The sequence below is a fragment of the Neodiprion virginianus genome, chromosome 5 (genome assembly GCF_021901495.1).
Source record: "Neodiprion virginianus isolate iyNeoVirg1 chromosome 5, iyNeoVirg1.1, whole genome shotgun sequence".
Classification (NCBI taxonomy): Eukaryota; Metazoa; Arthropoda; class Insecta; order Hymenoptera; family Diprionidae; genus Neodiprion; species Neodiprion virginianus.
The window spans coordinates 4,913,207-4,933,003 of record NC_060881.1 but is presented as its reverse complement, the minus strand read 5'-3'; the positions used below and the strand labels follow the sequence as shown (position 1 = coordinate 4,933,003).

Here is a 19,797-nt window from a genome sequence, read left to right as displayed (position 1 = left end):
CAAAATAATATTTAACGGCTAACGGTCGATCCCTAAATTCAACTAGATCCCAGTTTGAAAATTTCTACGATTCTAAACCCGGCCGACTTGATCTATAATATAACGATGAATATATTCAATCATACTCGGTATGTATAATCGTGAGTAAAAATGAGGACTACATTATTTTCTACATTCGGTATATAATATACCAAAATAACGTGATCATTAAATTCTCTCCCTTCTCTCTCTCTCTCTCTGGGATACAACTCATCGAGCGAACTACAGATAACATTAGACGTACACACATGTATTAGCCATAAATGCATATATGCGAATATATATTTGTATAAACGAAGGTGTTCACCGAATCAACGTTAATATGGTTCCGTTTGTTTTTTTCTAGTTTCTTTACTTTCAGATTGTTGTTATCATTTTTTTTTTTTTCTTTTCTTTAATTTTTCTCTAAATCAAACGAAATAAAACGAGGTTTGATATGTTCCTTCTTTCGTTTTAGAACAGAACGACGAAGCTCACGGTGATGAAGAACTGAAGACCGACAAGTTTTACCGCCAGGTTACCGGATGACGATTTTTCCTCGGCTATCGGCTGGCATCCCATTCGATCCAATGGTAGATTCTGCACCGCGTATTCTCTGTGCTCGTTACTCATCGTGCATACGGTCCTCTTCTTCGTCATCACCTCGTCGTCCTTGTCGCGAAGATTTTTCAACCAGTTTGAGTACCACTGAAGCTCGCAGTCGCAGATCAGCGGATTGTCTGAAACCGAAGATCGTCAAAGTGGTGAGAAAACGAACAGAGTATAAATCAATGTTTAAGGAATCTAGTTGGAAATCGATAAGCGAGGGTGAAATCGGCGGTGGATTTTCTTTCATGATTCTTTATTTATGAATTTGTTTTATTTTTTATGTTCACAACTCGTTACCGGTCAAATCGATGACCTGCAGTGTGTCGATGACGGTTTCCATCACCTCTTCCGGCACGTGGGTCATTTTGTTGTTTTGCAAGTTAAGCGTTTCCAACGAATTAAAATTCTCGAATATCATCGGCGGCAGAGTCTTGATTCTGAAACGTAATATCGATATTTCCATTAACCGAAGAAATATTTATTCGTTTTTTAGTTACGAAAAATAATTAATTCTGCAAAAAAAAAAATTGCCTCAACTTTACGACACAATTTAAATCGGCAATAAAATATCGTGAACATGGTAAATAATTAGTGTGATTATACTCGTCGATATCGGAATTTCTAGTCAAAGCAAACGATACTAATTTTCATTTTGTATTCATAGTCGATTTTTTCGCTTGTTATATGTATATGTTAAAAATTGAATACAGTTAATCGTACAGTAACGAAAAAATAATATATAAATTCTATACGGAACCATAAATTTCTTCCTGCGTAAAATCGACCGTCCGTCGATCGTTCGTTCGTAAGCGAAAAAAAAAAAAAAAAAAAATAAACAAAAACTGTAATTTCATAGAGAAAATTACCGCGTACGAAACGTGAAACACGAAACTTTGGCGGCTCGAATACAACCGGTGGAATTTTCCCACGTGGATTTGAAAATTACATGCTTGGGAATAAGGGAGACAGGGACACCCTTCGGGTTGTTTTCGTGAGCAAAGATGGCTGCAGGAAAATTGCCGAGGGTGCGAGAGAGAGAGAGAGGGAGAGAGACGGCGACTAAAGTCGATATATATATATATATATATATATATAACGTCCCAAGAAGTTTCCTCATTAATTCGTTAAAATGTCCCCGGAGTATTGTTACGTATATTTCTCGCGGTTGATAACGGGCCGTGCAGCGATCCGGCTCGAATGGGTTTTACCTCCGTTAGGTGTATAACGCAGGTATAACGCGAGAAATCGCTCTAATTTCTTTTTTTTTTACTCCCTCAAGAGTTTGGGTCGTAATTTCTTCCCGTCTTTGCCGCCAAGTTCCAGGCGTTCCCCAAATGTCGCGAAGGAAACGAAAAAAAGAAAACTCGCTAAGCAATTATAGTACCGTCCGATTCAAACAACAATAATAATAACGATGGTCGTTGCGATAACGACAAAAAAAAAAAAAAAAAAAAAAAAAAAACAAACAAAAAAACAAACCGTGACGAATATCACACCGAGAAGAAAACTTTGAACTTCGAAACATTTTTCCACGATTATTATACAAACGTTAAGAACTTTCAAATAATTTAACGAAGCTGCGGAGAAGAGGATATTAGATTATTTCTCTTTTATAAAGGGAAATATTTCATCTCGTAAAATTTTCATCTCCCGCGCAAAATTGTCTTTTTAACTCGCGTTTTTTCTTATGCTTCTTGTTTTTTTTTTTTCTTTCTCCACTTGTTCTTCGCTCAGTTTTTTCGCACGGTCACGAACTCGAGAAACTTTTTTCACATCGGGGGGGGGGGATTTTCGTTGCGAAATAACTAGTATAAAAAATATCGGGGTGAAATACGAGCGATTACAAATTTTTTTGAAGATTCAGGAAGGTGATCGAGTCCCCGTAACCGGCGAACGCGTCCTCCGGTAATACGGTGATGTTGTTGACCCGTAAATCCAGGTGACGCAAACGGTGAAGCCTTCTTAACGCGTCGCTTGGTACCATGTGAAGCTTGTTGTCCGCCAGTCGAAGATACTGGAGATGTTCTGCAACCAAGCGAAAATACATACGTATTTCATACTACGTGCACAGAATACGACTTATTTTACAAAAAAGACACTACGAAGTGTTGTAATAATTGCAAGCACTCGCGGGTATAAATAATGAATACATATGAAATAGTTAACAATATTTTTTATTTAAAATTCGAATCGACATAAATTCTTGCGTACAGTGGACGAAATAAATAGCTTTGTTAAATTTCGAATCGGATACTTCGTGCGAACATCAAACAAACCGAGGCAAGATTCTTTTTTTCCCACAATCTCTGCACTGCCGTTTTTCCATTTTCTTTTTGTTCTTCCTTCGTTTTCAACCGCTTATTACACGCAATACGCTTATCGGACTTTGCACTTTTCTAGAGTCGCGTGCGTTGCTTGGGACAATGATTAACATATCGTTTATTTTTACTATTTTCTTACGGCACGAGGCACGCCTCAAGTCTTTATCCGCGAGCTTCGAAGCTTTCTGAGGCAAAACTGAGATACTTTGGTTACGAAATTCCGAAACAAGTGTTTCGTGATCCGAGACATTCGATCCCTATTTACGTACGATTTTTCAACGATCTCTCAGCGATTCGTCATTTTCAACGAATTTTGGTTATTTCTCGAAAGCTTTATTTCCCCGACATCCGTTTTACGCGATAATTTCGAGCAACGTTTTCGTTTAATTTATTCCCCCGTATTATTTCTCCGCAACGACAATGAAAACACCTTCCGACCTTTATTTTTTCACCTAATTGCCTCGCGTCCCAGAGGTTGGACATTAATATGTTAATGAAGAAAGCTCTCGCGTCCCTAATGGTCAAGAAAAAAATTTACACACACGCATACGCGGTACGTATAAACACGAACGCGTTCGAGAACTCATTTGCTTGAAAAAAAAATAATCTTGTTTGTCGCTACGAAATTTCGTCAAACCGGGGAGTAAGCGTCGATCGAACAGATCGCAGATCCTTTTTTCACCGACGTATCCGTTGAAATTTCGAAGCTGAATCGTGAGCACGAGTCTTTCTTAGCTAACGAAACCAAGATCAGTTTCCAAAAGGAGGGGTTCAAACTTCACACGCTATATTCGCGACAACTCGCCGATACTTGTGTATAATACTTAAAGCCTCGTGGTTAAAACGCAAGCCGAGAGAAACGGCCGGAATGAAAAGCTCCGTTTGAAATACGAGATCTACTCTATTCCGGCGGGCTTATGCACTAAATTGTTTAATATTTCATTCAAAGCGAACGAACTTTGGCCAGACTGCGCAGACGGTGAATGGCCGAAGGCGTGTAAGAAGGGAGGAATATCGCTTATTCATATTTATGTTCTCAACTTGTACCGCAGGTTGGACGTTCGTTCGTCGTCTGGGAAAAAGAATCGTTACGTGTCCATTCTGTGGGTGAGATATTTAATTTTGACGAAAAATTTCCGTCGAAAGAAACGAAGAATTTAATTTAATCGTTATTTTCTCCTCTCGATTTCCATCGCCTAGATCGCTTCTTTCCCGATTGATTATTGAATCGGTAATTGTAACGATAAGTAACTCACCCTCGAGGCCGATGAACGCGTCCGGATCTATGTGGGTGATTTTGTTTCCATCCAGTTCGAGAGAGTTTAATTGCGTCAAATGCGAAAAGACGCCGGCTGGCACTACTTGCAGTTTGTTATGAGCGAGTCCCAGTGAGTCGAGGCTCTTCAAACCTGCGTCGAAAAACGAAAGATTCAATTAATAACCGAGTCGAAATCCGTCCCATCGTTTCTCGGCTGAAAACACAGGTTTTTTTTTTATATCGTTTCTTACAGATTTTCATTCATCGGAACCGAAAAAAATTCTCGTTTTCGCAGTTTCGATCAGAGTTAAACTTCCGCTCAACCCTAAATCCGGTATCTTATTCTTGATTATAAGAATCCTATGGAAAAGTGATTTTTTACTTTCGATTATTATGTATTAGAGCGAGGCTTGAGAATAAATACAAACAAGGAGATAAAAAAAGTGGAAAGTGGAAGCGTGTTCGGAGAGGTATAAAAGAGGTGAAGAAAAGATTCCACAGGGAAAAAGAATGAACAGGGAATGTTAAGTACATTGCACGAAGAAATTGTTTGTTTGATTTTACAAGAAATATTGTTTAGTTCATTGTAATGAAATGTGGGTTTTTTTTCATTGTTGATATGCGTTTTTTTATGTTAAAATCTTGTAGTTTGCATAAATACTGTACGTGATGGAGGGAAATGCGGTTCAAAAATCATTGGTATTCACCCCTTTTTCTTTTTCAAAATTAAATAAAATATTATTCCAGGTAATCCACAAATCGGTAATTATTTTTTAACTTCACAATTTTTTTTTCTCTTTTGTTATTTCTATTTTACTCCTGAACTTTAGAACTAAAGGAGGAAAAACAGAGCACGTTTTGTGCTTTCGGCGCTCATAAATGCTGCGCAATTTTCCTTCCGCAGCTTTCAGCGCCTGAAAGTACCTTATCAGACTTGCACGGTTTTACGACTGGACGCCTAGATTCAGGTGCACGAGAGCAACGCAGCTGACAATTTTCGCGAGCAGTGTAACAGAGAAAGTTTGCAAATCCGCCGTTAATTCGCGATGAATATAAAAATTTCCTTAAATTTGTCACCCCGTGGGATACATGAAAGATTATAATAATAAACAATAATTTTGGCAGGTACTGGAAGGTCGATGAATGCACGTTGCATCGATCGCTTCGGCAGGTAAATGCGAACAGACTTGCACGAGGGCGAAACAACTACTCGGTGAACGAAATTACAAATTGGCTTCGGGGAAAAGTTGAATCTTGTTATAAAATTTCAACGGAAATCTTCTTCGGTCTCGGCGTTTCCAGTTTGCCGGTGCTGCACTCGGGATCGCTTTTGCCTCGACGACGTTCACCAATACACGTAGAAAACATCCCCCTCATGAATACCGCGATACTCAGCGAGAGTAAACAATACCGTTCACCCTGTCGGCCGAATATCGGTAAGCTCACCCAACGACTGGGGAAATTCACCGCTCCCTGGGAATTCACTCGGGGGGTAAGATTTTTCTCCGTTTCTTTGTCCTGTTTTTTTTTTTTTTTTTTTTTTTCTTTTTTTCGTTCTCTCTCCATCTCTTTGAATCAGCCTTTCCGAAACGCGAAGCATTAAATTTTCGCAACAGTTGCAAGTAAATCTAGAAACAGTGATCGTAATGCGAAAGAATAGTAAGGGATACCAGATTTTCCGGTAACGGCTAGAAAGCTAATTTTCATTTTCTACCTAGAACTGTGATTTTCGATTACGGTAAGAAATGAAAATAGTTAAAGTCTAAAAATTTCTCTCATTGTGTCTTTTATTTTTAGTGTACAGACTCACCGGCAAAGTCGCCCTTCTGGATGGTGCTTATCCTGTTCTCCTGCATCTCCAGCTTCTTCAGCATTTCCAAAGAGGACAAAGCCGAGGTTGGCACAGAGTTCAGTTCGTTTCCGCCTAAATTCAACCGCTTCAATTTCCGACTGAAATCAGAATCGACAGTGTGTCCGTTGTAACGCGGTTCTCATCGACGAGGAACATAAAATATCTAGAATTCGATCCGCCGGGTTTTTCCGCCTGGATAATCGGGTAATGGATTATCGAATTTCGTGCACCGATAAAAAGGGAAAAGTTCAAAAGGGCGAAGTTTAACCCTTATCGTCTGTTGTGAGAAAAGAGTAGAGAAGAAAAAAAAAGGGGGGAAAAAAGTTCTTTTGGAAGACTTGAAAAAATAACGAGGTTCGCGGTGACTCGACTGACACGTTAAGGTAGGTCCGTGAATCGAGAGGACTGGATCCGACGAGATCTATCGGCGTGGCAGAAGCAGCAGTGGCAGAACCATTGGGAACGCGACCTGGCGTAATTGGAGACTCTGATTGAAGCCTGGGGATTAGGTGACGTTGTAAAATATATAACGTATATAACCGGGCCCGGTTTAGCTTTGCTAAGCACGTATATCGCCGCCTATTTAATCCCCTCGAGCTTGGTTCATATAAACATTCGATCCGGGTGTCTAAATACGAGCGCCACTCGATCCCGAGGAAAATTTTCGACTTTCATAGTTACGTATACACTGAGAAAAACTTCACTGCTTGTAGATGATGAAAGATTTTCGTGAAACGTGTATCGTTTAGACAAGAATTTCAATTTTGTCAAAATGAAGTAACTATTTAGTACAATTATGGTTCGTTAGTACCTTCAACGTTGGATATGTTCGGTTTAGCTTAGCGTATTTTTTAAACTTCAGCAAGACCCTAAAATCAATTTTTCGTTGAACCAAAGTCAAAATGTAACGTGAGTGACTTTATTCTATTATTGGATTCATAGATCCGTTATTACATTTTTTTGGTTCCGTCAAACGTACCTAATTTCTATTTCGTACCCGCAGTTGCGGAATGATTTTTGGGTTTGGCAAGGACTGTACGGCAGCCTGTGCAGCAAGGATTTTTTCTCAGTGTATATCTTGGACCCCTTATTGAAAAATAACATCCCTCGTCTCACTCACTTGTCGACACCCTTGAACGCGTCGGCTTCGATGACTGATATCTTGTTTTCGTACAGGGTGAGGATTTCCAAGGTGTCAAGGCCCTCGAAAGCTCGTGCATGGATAGCGCTTATCTTGTTGTAGTTCAGGTTCAGTATCAGAAGGTGATGCAGGGTTTTCAACGCCGCCGACGGCACCACGAGCAAAGAGTTCTGCGACAAGTCCAGCTGGGTGAGTCCTTTTCCTGCATCAAACGGCACCAAAGCTCGTAAGTAATCCGCTTTTAACACGAGAAAAACGTCAAGCTCCGCAATTCGCACGAATTTTTGAACTTTGCAGTCCTCCTCGATACGTGTGCAAGATACTGGGTGTAAAAACCCGGCCACAAAAACACTCGTCAAAGTGTTACAGGCACCCCACGAAATGCGATGGTCGTTCAATGTCCCCGAGAATCTGCGGCTACTTACAATTGCCGTAACAAAACTCGCTTTTTAGCGTCTATATACCAACAGGGAAATAGCCAGCGATCAAGTCACGTTATCACCTTCGCTAAAAACTTGACTTACTCTCACTTTTTTTTTTACACTATCTTGCGTTTTGTTACCTCCAGTTCTTGGTCATTTCGGACTAATCTTTAAAACGGATTTCGAATGGTGTTGGAAAAAAAAAGTACCTCGTTTCGAATTCATTCGGAAGTACCCGTATACACTGGGACCATTTCATTGTAATCCACGTACTGTTTCTACGGTCTATTTGAATCCTCGACATTCTTTCTTTGCAAAAATGTATGAATCAGATGAATTTCTGACGACTTGGTCAGTCGACGATGCGTGTCAACCGTCACGCTGATCTGTTCGTGAGAACATTTCAATACCATTTAATTTCTTGGTCTCAACCGTCGACGCGTCTTTAGAAACAAGTTTCTCACGCAGCTTGGAAGTGATTAAGTACAACGGACACATATTATCGTTAGGATCGAAGCTTCGCCGCATCGTCGTTAAAACAAACGATGAAAAAATTTTGATAGAGGATCGCTCAGAGACCATTCAAAAATTGGTAACTCACCTATCGAGCTCAGAGATGTCTCCTCGACGACGGCTAGACTGCTGTTGTGAACGGTGAGATGATGGATGTCAAGACCGAGGAAGACGAAGCCCTGAAGCTTCGGCATATTGTTGTGTCGCAGTTTGAGGTAGTAAATGATGGTGTTGGGCCTGCCCTTTAGTACCGACATCGCCTTGTTGATGTGAGTGAAGTCGGTAAACTCGCAAACGACGTCGAGTCCCTGCTTCTTAACGATGCAGGAACACGGTGCTATCTCGCTCCTAGACGGGCAGTTCTGGACTATCTGACCAAGGGTGGACCTCAGGTACAAAGACGTTACCATGAGCCATACTATCCAGCACTTCTCCCCCTTGAATCTCGTCGACGACGACATGTTACCGCACTCGTTCCTTGAAGCCGTTATCGTTGCCGCTTTTCTCACCCTCCGCTACTTTGCCCCGTTACGGTTGATTCCCATCGTCTCGCTTCGCTATCGTATCTTCACTCCTTCGCGATCTGTAATCACTCAAAGAGAGAGAAAAAAAAATAAAAACAAACAAACAACTCGGTTCATTCGATCGACGACTACAAGCACCAATCGAGTAGACCCCTTATCACTTTCCGAACTCACGATCCCTCGATCACTGTTCCCAACTTTGACTACGAGTCGTTCTCTTGTCGTTATTGTACCTTTCGTCGAACGGACTCGGCGCAATTAAAATTCGCCACTCGTTACTTCGCAGTTTGACAAACGGTACGATTCGACGAAGAACTCATCCAGCAGCTTCAACACTCGTTATCGCCGTACCAATTTAACCAGGAAAATGGATGAGGATGGATTCGCCGGCTTCGTTACGGGGGCAATTAACCGATCGGTTTCGTGCAACGCGAACCGTTTCACCGACTCCGTTACAAGGCTTCGAAGACGTTTCTACCGACTCACAGGCAGCTCGGTGATGCTCTTTGGGCGCGCGCTCTCCGCTCGCATCATTGCCTTGTTAATGGAACGCTTCCGGTTCGAGGGGCATCAGATCCGAGAGGCTCATGGGAGCGGCAATTCCTGACCACGACGCAGAACGCGGATCAAGAGCGAGTCGCAATTTCGAATCCAGAAACCGAGGTACGGTTTACCCGAAATACGAGCGATTTTGCAAGGGTGCCGGAAGGAATTCGAACGCAGATTTTTTTCCTCTTTCAAATTGGTCACACGGTTCTTTTTTACGCCCGGGTGAATTCGAACGCTGCATCGAATCGACAAACGTTTCGCCGATTTTCCATCGCGACGAGCTTCTGATTAAACGCGTTTGACCCGAATTAGGTTGAGGCATTAATTTTCACCGCTTGGAATTGACAGTTGCGAGAAATTGAATCGCATCATTCGACCCTCTTATTTGCCTCATTGTATAACATGTTTCAGAGACAACCGATGTTGGTACAAAGTTCAGTCGGGTTTCAACCCTCGTTTACGAAGCAGCTTTATCGGGATTTAACCAGCCTCAGGTATACAATTTCCGCAAACAGTATATTTTCAATTATCCGATAATCGGTCATTTTTTAAGCTTGAAATTTACTTTTTTATCACTTTGATTCCGCTTCCGGTGAAATTGGTCCGAACACCACCCCTCACTCGCACGTGATCTACGTTCGATCCCTCCCCCCAAAAAGGGTGCGTCTCATTGATACCAGGCATCAGTTTTATCCTCGAGTTCTACAACCGTGTAAATAAATTTCGCGAAGTCACTACTTTAAAAAATTTCTCTTTCTCCGCCCGTATATTCCTTGCGTTTATATATATATACAGGACCCGAGACACGCGACGCCTCGATTTATTCCCCTGGGTCACCCAAAACGATTAAGACAGATAGCAGCAATCGATTCGCAATTACTGACGTGCTGCTACGCTCTTGAAAGAAATTTCTCCAAGGAATTTCGACGCTGTCGCCAAAAAAAAAAAAAAAAACAAAAAAAAAGAAAGAAAGGAAAGGAACTCGACCAAACCATGTGTTAAAAATTTTTATACCTTCCAACGAACCGGTTCTTTTATGATTGATCTCATTCCTCGCTTGACTTTGATCCATTTACCATTATTTGCACAACTCGGAAGTTTTAACGAAAAATTAACCACAACGGATGAGACATTTCTAAACTCTGAGAAATTCATTCGCGTCCATCGCAAGTTGTGCGAACAGCTTGTGGCATTTACTTGACTCGCGAAATCGGATTCCGCCGAATATGTATGTACGTGATAATTGGAGTTCCAAACTGTTGCGAGTTCGCAATTGAGATAGTTTCAAGCGCGCGGTTCGGCTTGATGATATTCAATGTTAGTTTAGCCTACTTTGATTGCGTTGACATTGTCGAAAATAATTTCTATGATCAAAGTGCGGCGAGTCGAACCCTGGAGAAATTCATACGCAGTCACTGATTCAATTTCGTTATTTTCATTCGCTTTCTTCCCGCAGCAGGACAATTTCCAGTACAGAATGGAGCCCGGATTTTCGATTGATTTTTATTTCATCCCCTCGAGAGACTGTAATAACGGAGAAAGCTCGGCGAGCAGAGAAGAGAATGTAGAGAAAAGAGAAAGCCTTTGATTTTCAAGAAAAAAAAAGAAAAAAGGAAAGCAGCTCCGTCATTCGTCGAAGTACGAGCTTGCAGCGGAAGCTGGTCGCAGGTAAGCAAAACCGATGATTTAATTTACGTCTTATTCCAGATGCCTTTTATACTCCCCCATTATTCCCAAGAGACTCTGCGGAACCGATGGAACCGTATTTTTGTGTGCGTCAAAAATTGTGAAGAATCAAATTGAATAAGCCGAGTTCAAAGCATTCGGGAGCGAATTCCGGATCGCCTGTTTTACGGCCGGATCACGCGAGATAAAAAAAACAAAAAACCTCCCGTCCCGAAGTCTGGAAAAATTTTTTAGTAACTGCCTGAGCAGATAATTTTCCGTCAAATACGAAAATTTTTTTCAACATCGAAACCGCAAAATTAATCAACACATACAGCGGTTATTTTTCCAACCGCAGCTGATCGATGCACGGAAATTCGTTGATTCGAAAAATTCTTTCTCCATCCTGATTGTATTTGAAGGGTTTGTTTCAAAACGTGTTTTCTCAGGGATTCGGCATCAAGATTGAAAAAGTTACCGAACATCCACTAAAGGAAACTCTTGGACTCTTTCAAAGAATTTCCCGCACCAATCAGAGAACTTTGGTATGTATTTTTTTCACCTGTTATTTTTTGCCGCGGGTGTTTTCTTCTCCGCAAATTATCCCCATCGACTCTTATTTCGACTTGGTAAATCGAATTTCTACGAATTCATCGAAGGATGTATTCGATCAATCTTACGGAGCCGAGATACTCGCTGTTTACGTTGGTACGCGTTTCCGGTTCTCCCGAATTCCCCCTCATCTATTATTCACTTCCGGCTTTGATTTCCAAATTCTCTCTCTCTCGAAAAAACAAATAAACAAATAACAAAAGCCAAGGCATTGTGATCGAATTTGGCGATTAAATTTTTTTCTATCGGTGTAAAAATTGGCGGTTACTATTAAAAGCTTTTAATTATAATTATATAATAAAATATATAATGATATATATTTATATATATTTGGTGAGAAAAAATCTATACTATATTTCGAAATTTGAATTAAGTTTAAGATTATGAAACATTATTTTCGAAACCTTTAACACACAGCCAGATAATAAAGACAGTCACAAAAGCCTGGTTAAATTTCCAAGTTACGATGTCATACTTGCTAAAAACTTGTTACATGGATAATTGATTTAGTTCCGGAGGTACAGTATCGAAAAATCGATTTCACTGTAAAAATTTCAAAACTTGCATTGAATTTTTAACGTCGTGGTCTGAAATTTTGGTAATTTTTTGGTACTTGACAAATGAATTCGTTGACCCGTATATTTTAGAGAATGAGAAAAATAGCCGATTAGTAAACGTGTCACGTTTAATATACATTTTCTCTGATTCTGAAGTATTGCATGATTTTTCTTTCCCCTCGGAGAAAAGCTACATTATATCTTGACGCCCGCCGTAGATCTGAAGAAGAGCTTTTTCCTTCCGCGACGTGAGCAGGTGTACAGCAAAGATGCAGGGTGGGTTTCTATTCAACTTGGGGAAAAGAGAAGTAGAGAATATCCTTCCACCTCGCGGCGTTGCTTCCGCGACGTGAACGCGTTAAAATTAAGAATGAAGGAACCAGACCTCCAGATGTGTATTATACCCATATTCACACCGCGATAAGAAAGAGAGTAATCTCTTTACCCGCATCGCTCCTTCTCCCTTTGATGCTTTCCCTGAATTTTCTCCTCCGAGACCATCAGCGATATTAAGGTCATATCGTACTCCTACCTTTACCGACCGAGCAAACTCACCCTTTTTCCTTCCTATATTAAACAAACAAACGAGCGGAAAGGGTACAAATTTCGACGATTTGTCGTCCTTTCGTAAACGGAATTCAGGGACATGATTAACTTTCCCGAATTACGCTACAAAAGAGCGATGCTCTTGGAATTCCACTTTGTTTCTTCTGATCGTAAGTCAAGCTAGAAAATATGATAAAAACAGTGCCGACGGATCGCGGTTCAAACTTAGCTCGCGAAAAGTTGTTGCAGAGAAAAATAGGCCACGTGGCCTGTTTTTTTTTTTTTTTTTTTTCGTTTTTGTTTTTATCACCACGTGAAACTTTGATTGAGTTCGATCAAAGTCGCTAATGATAACGTAACTGAACCGCTCCGGAGGTAATCGAAAAAGGTCGAAGATCCTACGGAGTAACTTGGCTTATTTTCTTCAAATTGAGTTTGAAAAAAAAAAAAAAAAAAAAAAAAAAAACAGGAAAGGTACGCAAAAAGGAATAACAGATCTCGCGGTGTGGTCTGCGACTACGTAACAAGCCTGATCCAGTTTTTACTGATTAAAAGCAACGCCTGACACTCCCAGGTGTAAACGGTGCCCACGTTTCTGTCACTCGAAGGTGGGACCCTAATTATGCAAAGCCTGGAGGTTGCGTTTATTAAAGGGGCGGGGCTGGAGTTCAGAATTTGAAAAATTTTTAAAGCGCCTAATTCCGAGTTATTTGGCGGGGAAACTCGAACAAAAGAAAGCGAAATTTTTTTTTTCCACAGTGAGCTAGCGACTCCATCTGAAATTGCCTCGTTGCTTACTGATTTCATGAGAAACGAATCTGCCGATGAGTCAAAAGCAAATGGAAATTTGCCAAGTGAATTCAACAAAGTGAATGAACGTGAAACGAGCATCATACAAGTTGTTTCAGGGACGGTGAGTGTTCCGATGCATGATAAAAGGCAAATTTGCCTTCGACGGTATCAAGTTAATGGCTGCACAAAGTTGTTGCCCATTTTTGTGTGCTCCATACCAGCCCGGGGATCAATTTGGGTTGATCGATTATCGATAAGGAATAACGGGGAAACGATGATGGATTTTCAAAGGGATTGATAAATTGATTAACGGGTCACGTGGCTGGTAATCCTTGGAACACTGTTGTTTCAAAATAATGACAGGCTCGACTAATTACCTGCCGCCATTCATTAAATCGAACAATAATTCCCGAGCACTTAATTGGCCCAAAAATTGCAAGATATCAGGCGCGTAGAAGGCGGCCTTACAGCCGGAAAACAAAGCGTGAAACTCGTGGAAATTATACAGCGGGTGCTTCTTCGAATCAGGAACAACCTACATTAGCTGTTGCCGTTCGAATTCGGATAACAATGCATATCTATTTTCCCCGCGAAGTTGGTATCGCTTCGAAGACACGTGGGAGATATTTCAACCGACTTGCCAGATCGCAAAAACGAGGATCAAAAGCTCCCATTATAAAGCTCATCGAATTTAATTAACGATAAGCTTAGAATTCGACGACTCGTCGACTGTAGTTCGGTGGACGATTCTTTTTTCTGGAATATTGGAAAGAAAAGTGAGAGAATTCGAGGGATGAAATATCGCGCGTTGGTTGGATAAACCGACTTTATTCGCGTGGCTGAGGACAATTTGCGACTAAAAACGATCGGAGCCACACCCGTTCGAAGAACCAGCTGCACCGAGCTTTTTTTCCCTCAAACGAGGAATTCGTGTAACGTATCAGTGATGGATTTCCTACACTGAGAAAAATTTCATTTGTTACAGTAACTAGAAAAATTCAGTAAAACAGGTATCGTTAAAAAAAGCTGTTCGAGTATCGTTGGAATTATGAAAAACGAGGTACGCCTAATCGTTTTGCGCTATCGTCGATCCTTTTTTGCTAATTGCAACGCAAAATCAGTTTCTGAGGTTTGCTCCACTTTTTTAGTTAAACAAGGCTTTAACCAATCGTAATGAGAAAGAATAGTGACGGAAACTGGAGTTTCCGGTAACGGCTAGAAAACTAATTTTCATTTTCTACCTGGAACTATATTTTTCGATTGTGCTAAGGAATGAAAATTGTTAAGGACCGACCGGTAACCGGAACTAAAAATTTCTCTGATTGTCAGTGTTACCAGGAATCAATCTTAGGGGTGCAATTTTAGTCGAGGAAATAAAGCACTAAAAACGGCCCAACTGTCGATTTTTTGAGCAGTAAGACGGATTTTAATGCGGTTTTTTGCATTCGATTCGTAAGAGCGCCTACAAACTTTGTGAAGTAAATTGATTAATTAATTTTTTGAAAATGCATTATGGCATTAATAATATGCATTTTGCAAGTGCACTTCCAAGAGACACTAAATAAAAAATTTGCTACTCGGGGGTTTTTGGGGTCGCTGAACACGAATATCGCCACGGCAACCGTCTCCGAGGTACCTGGTGCCCAGGGTGGACAGTATCAACGTCTTCTCCTAGAGTTTTGGCGAAAGTTGTGATCGAATTTGTCGAAACTCGTTGCTCGGGGGTTTTTGGGGTCACTGAACACGAATATCGATACGGCAACCGTCTCCGAGGTACGTGGTGCCCAGGGTGAACGTTTCAACGTCTTTTTCTGGAATTATCTTGAGTATTATCATTTTTACCTCAATTAAAGTATATTGTTCTTAATTCAATCACAAATTCGATCACAACTTTCGCCAAAACTCTAGGAGAAGACGTTGATACTGTCCACCCTGGGCACCAGGTACCTCGGAGACGGTTGCCGTGGCGATATTCGTGTTCAGCGACCCCAAAAACCCCCGAGTAGCAAATTTTTTATTTAGTGTCTCTTGGAAGTGCACTTGCAAAATGCATATTATTAATGCCATAATGCATTTTCAAAAAATGAATTAATCAATTTAGTTCACAAAGTTTGTAGGCGCTCTCACGAAGCGAATGCAAAAAACCGCATTAAAATCCGTCTTACTGCTCAAAAAATCGACAGTCCATTGCTTTATTTCCTCGACTATTTATTGCAGAAGCCTGTCCACCGCTGGCGCAGATCGCTGCCTCGATAATATTGACGCACTTTGGTAATTTCCGTTGAGGGGTGGAAAAATTTTGTGTTAAACTTTTTTTATTTTTTTTTTGTTGTCAACTGTTGAAAGAAAACGCTTCATCCATACCGTCCAGTGAGAACCCATCGTCTGAATAAACAGAATCGTTTTTCTTTTTCCTCTTCCTCGTCTTCGTTTTTACCTGATTGGCATACGCGAGACGCTGACGCAATCTGTAAGGGTGGATTCTGGAATACGCGCGGTGTTCGGAAGGGATGGAAAAGACCGTGTCACGTTTCGTGTTAATTAACCGCTGACAATGAAATGACGTAGCACATCGCTACCCGGGAGATAATTAAACGATCCTGCACGAGCTAACAGCTGGCATGGCTGTGTACGGATTTTCAAATTCGTCTCACGTTTCTGTCCGAGAAATAATCCCGGATAAATCGCTCAGGAATCGGACGGCTGGATAAGCTGCAAGCATTTAACGTGCGATGAACTTCTCGGTGTCGGGTGACGGTTCGTTGGTTCAACAATTCCCTGCTTGCGTCATCAAGTTTGACGATTATGGGCGAAAAGCGGGCGGGGTTAAAATTCCGAATTTAAAAAGTTCCGGAAACGCCGAATTCAGAATTTTCTCGGGGCGAAACTTAAAGTAACGAGATCAAACTTTGACGAAACATCAAAGTTTCGAATGGTCCGAAACCCGATGCTTAATGATCCGAAAGGGCGAAATGTCGAAAGGACCTAACTCCGAACGAATCAAAGTTCCGAACGTGCGAGAATGAGAAAATTTCAAAATCCAAAACATCGAAATTCCAAGTGATCAAAGATTTTTAGTCCTGTGAATTTCTGGCTTCGTGAAACTTTACCACTTTGATCTTTCTTTGTTTTGGATTTTCGACATTTTTACCTTCGGAATCCTGATAATTCCGATTTTCGGTTTTTCCCATTTTTTCCACCCTCTCGTTGAGTAAACTGCGCCGTGCGAGTATATTTTAATATTCGGAATTTTATTCCATCGAAACTTTATTTTTCGTAACATAGTTCTATCGTGACTTGAATTTTGACTCGAGTTTCCGACCATTCGAAACTCTGCTGTTTCTTCAAAGTTTTATTTCTTTACTTCAAATATCACCATCAAATAATTCGGAATTCGGCGTTTTCGAAACTTTTCAAATTCGAAACTTCAACCCAGCCCCGTAAAAATTGAAGCTCTGCGGGTCTGCTGATAATTGTAATGATTGATAAAAAATTTCTTCCGTATATTAATCGAATATTCTTCTTTTCAAATTTATATACTCGCTACTGTCACAAATATTCTTTTCATCGTAGCAACGATTGGACGCGGCAAGCCAAGTCAATATTAATGCATTTGGCTTTGCAATTTCCGAATGATTTATTATTCAGAACTGTATTCATAGCTCTGCTCAACGCTTAATTCGAAAATTCATACATGCAAGAATAAGACGGCGAATATCAAAGCCATGGTAGATCCATACTTTGTACCGCTGCAGGGTGAATTGCAAATTTGCGATGCACGAAGAAGGGAAATAAATATTTACGAACTTCCCTCTCCCAGCAGCCTTGCAGTAAACTTGCTCTTCCCTATTATGCAATTTTATTTCACCCGCCACGTTGCACTGCGATACTCGTACGGGTAAAACTTTTTACTGTGCCGCTATACCCGGGAATAAAATATCGTCAATTACTCGGTAGCAAACCGCAAATAAACGCGAGGTCAATTTTCATCCCCCAAGTAAATGGGAATTGTTTTTTTTTTTTTTTTTTTTTTTCGCCCAAGGCGAGCTTTCTCCCTCGTTTTATAAAAAAATAAAAAAAAAAAGAAAAAAAAACGCACCCGGCTGTCAAATCCGTAGATTGCTTACAGAAATTCTCATTTTCCACGATAAACTCAATTTTCCAAACATTTCTACGCCACTGGCGATTTTCCGGCGTCAGTACTTTTCCACCCTTCAATTTCCTTTCACCGTACCTTTTTCACCGTTTCACTCATTCTCGATTCTGGCCACGCGATTGATTGTTTCCTGAAAATCTCGGGTTCAAATTTCCAATTTTTACTTCATCCCCGTTTTATCATACCGTGATACACACTCATCTTCGCACAACACGTCGATCATTCCGCGGCATGAAGTTGCCCCGTTTCCTCTCTCGTTATTTCTAATCGTCGCAAAACTCGATCGATTATTCCAGGCCGTTGCCGAGCTTTTTCATCTCATCCTTCGGGAATTCCCAAAGCTTTCGAGAGACGGAGGCAACCTCTCCTAATTTTCGGCTCTTAACCACTTGGAATTTCGACTAAGTGCGTAAGTGTGTCTACGCATTGTGTCTACACGACACGGTGAATATATGGATAATGGCCTCGTAACTACAAGCCGCGTAAAGCCCAAGCTACGAGCATATCGCGTTTATGAATATAAATGGAGGACAGACGAGAATCCCCTTTCAGTCAACTTTCACCCGCTGAAAGGTTTCATTCACAGTTGTAAAAAGAAGAAAAGTTTTCGCTTTTCTTTCGCTTCATCGACACGGTGACAAAAAGACAAAAAAAAAAGAATACAGAATACTTTCGTCAATGTATCATAAAATACAAAACTGTGATAAATTAATAAAAATTTCAGGTCATTTAATCGATAGAAAATCTATTTTTTTTTTTTTCCCGCATCGATATTTCATTTTCATTTTTCACATTTCGAAAGAAAAATAATCCGTCCGATTGCATTTCCACGATTAAAACTTTTCTCTTCGCATGATATTCCGCATCGCGTTATAAAGAGATGTGAAACCAACTGCACGGGACGATTTATTATTAGATACGCGAGGTGTTCGTTATAATTAACTTTCGTAGCGTTCTTTTTTCACCTACAGTTTTATTTTTTCCTCCTACCTTCCTGTCTTCTTTTCTTTCTTTTCTTCTCCTTTTTACATTCCATCAATTTTTCTCCCTTGTCCGGTATCCCCTTTGGAACTTCACTCGCGTAATGTTCAACTCGATTACCCGCTAAGCGTAAGGTAGGAAAAAAAGATAATGCGGTGGAATGAAAATTAATATCTTACCGACATTTTTAGTCTCCGACATGCGAGTGTTTTGCTCGATACTTTTCAAGTAGTTGAAAAAATTATTTTTCACCCTCGTACGAGAAAGAAACTCTTTTTTTACTTTCGTATATTTAAGAGGAAACATAATGAAAAAAAAAACTCTTTTACGAACTCTCATTTATCAATGAAAATCTTTCTGGATAATTTTTATCACTTTCTAATCATGGCGGTGGCTTTTACTCTCAGTTGCTTGACTTGTTAAATATGTATATCAGCAATTTTTCCTTGCCAAACATTTTTGACGATTCATTTTAGTTAATTTTCCGGTAACAATTTGGCAGCAAAGATTGATTTAAATTTTTTAAATAATTCTCAACGTTGATTGCTGGATAGTCAGATGCGGTCACGAGCGATTCTTCTCGATTTCTTTCTTCCCTCCCTTCTTTCGTCCGCGCAATATACATTTGCAAAATACCTCGCGTTTTTACGGCGTCGAGTTCTCATCGCCCGTCGACCCTCCGACGAGATGGAAAAGCGCTTGATTCAATACTCGGCTCGATCTTATCCCGTGGGACTCGATAATCCGTCCCAAGTCGATGCTGCGAAGCCAATCGCGAGTCGGTATGTAATTTATGCACGAAGGAAATGCGAGACAAGAGTGCAGGGCGAAAGAGAATGAAATTTTTTAAATAAGCGCCGAGAGCCGAAGGATCGACGAAACGGATAAGCAGAAATAAATAATAATCTCACCATGGGATTGAGTCGTAAAGGTTTTTCGACATTTTTTAGATCACGGTTACGAGGCGCCTATTTTCAGACTTTGAGACCGAAATGGCGTGGATTAATTTCTCTTCCTTGGCGGTGAAACGATGGGGTGAAAATCATCTCGCAAAAGTCCGGAAAAATTATCCTCGGTGTGTGCAAACGGCTCAAAGTTACAACATAAACGCGTCGCGACACTCGGTCGTAGATCTCAATTTTTTACCCTATTCTTTTTTCTTTTTTCTTTTTTATTTTTACACAGCACAAGTTTACTCAGTGATTACGAGCTCACGGAGAGAGAAAAGGAAAATAAGGGAACAAGAAGAAAATGCGAACTAATACTCGTTTCGAATACGTT

The 19,797-nt window shown here is 40.6% G+C and overlaps 1 protein-coding gene and 2 long non-coding RNA genes across 6 annotated transcripts in view; 2 read left to right on the top strand and 1 right to left on the bottom strand.

Moving 5' to 3' along the window:
• Positions 1-385: 385 nt before the first annotated feature.
• LOC124304332 (leucine-rich repeats and immunoglobulin-like domains protein 1) overlaps positions 386-19,797 on the bottom strand; it is a 57,449-nt gene continuing 38,037 nt past the window's right edge. The window contains exons 2-8 of one of the 3 annotated variants that reach the window (XM_046762376.1): positions 8,223-8,726; positions 7,179-7,401; positions 6,017-6,156; positions 4,205-4,357; positions 2,472-2,652; positions 925-1,064; positions 386-758 (exon numbers count right to left, since the gene is read on the bottom strand). In XM_046762376.1, coding sequence (XP_046618332.1) covers positions 493-758; positions 925-1,064; positions 2,472-2,652; positions 4,205-4,357; positions 6,017-6,156; positions 7,179-7,401; positions 8,223-8,595 — 1,476 coding nt within the window. In that variant the 5' untranslated portion in view covers positions 8,596-8,726 and the 3' untranslated portion in view covers positions 386-492. Of the gene's footprint in view, positions 759-924; positions 1,065-2,471; positions 2,653-4,204; positions 4,358-6,016; positions 6,157-7,178; positions 7,402-8,222; positions 9,138-19,797 lie in introns of those variants that run through there. The other 2 variants (XM_046762375.1, XM_046762374.1) reach the window with 2 other exon arrangements.
• LOC124304336 (uncharacterized) lies at positions 679-6,130 on the top strand. The gene is made up of 3 exons (XR_006908153.1): positions 679-782; positions 5,332-5,642; positions 6,004-6,130. It is a non-coding gene; the product is annotated as an uncharacterized LOC124304336 (long non-coding RNA).
• LOC124304335 (uncharacterized) overlaps positions 9,196-19,797 on the top strand; it is a 52,421-nt gene continuing 41,819 nt past the window's right edge. For both annotated transcript variants that reach the window (XR_006908151.1, XR_006908152.1), the window contains exons 1-2: positions 9,196-9,321; positions 10,664-10,875. This is a non-coding gene — a long non-coding RNA (uncharacterized LOC124304335). The remainder of the gene's footprint in view (positions 9,322-10,663; positions 10,876-19,797) is intronic.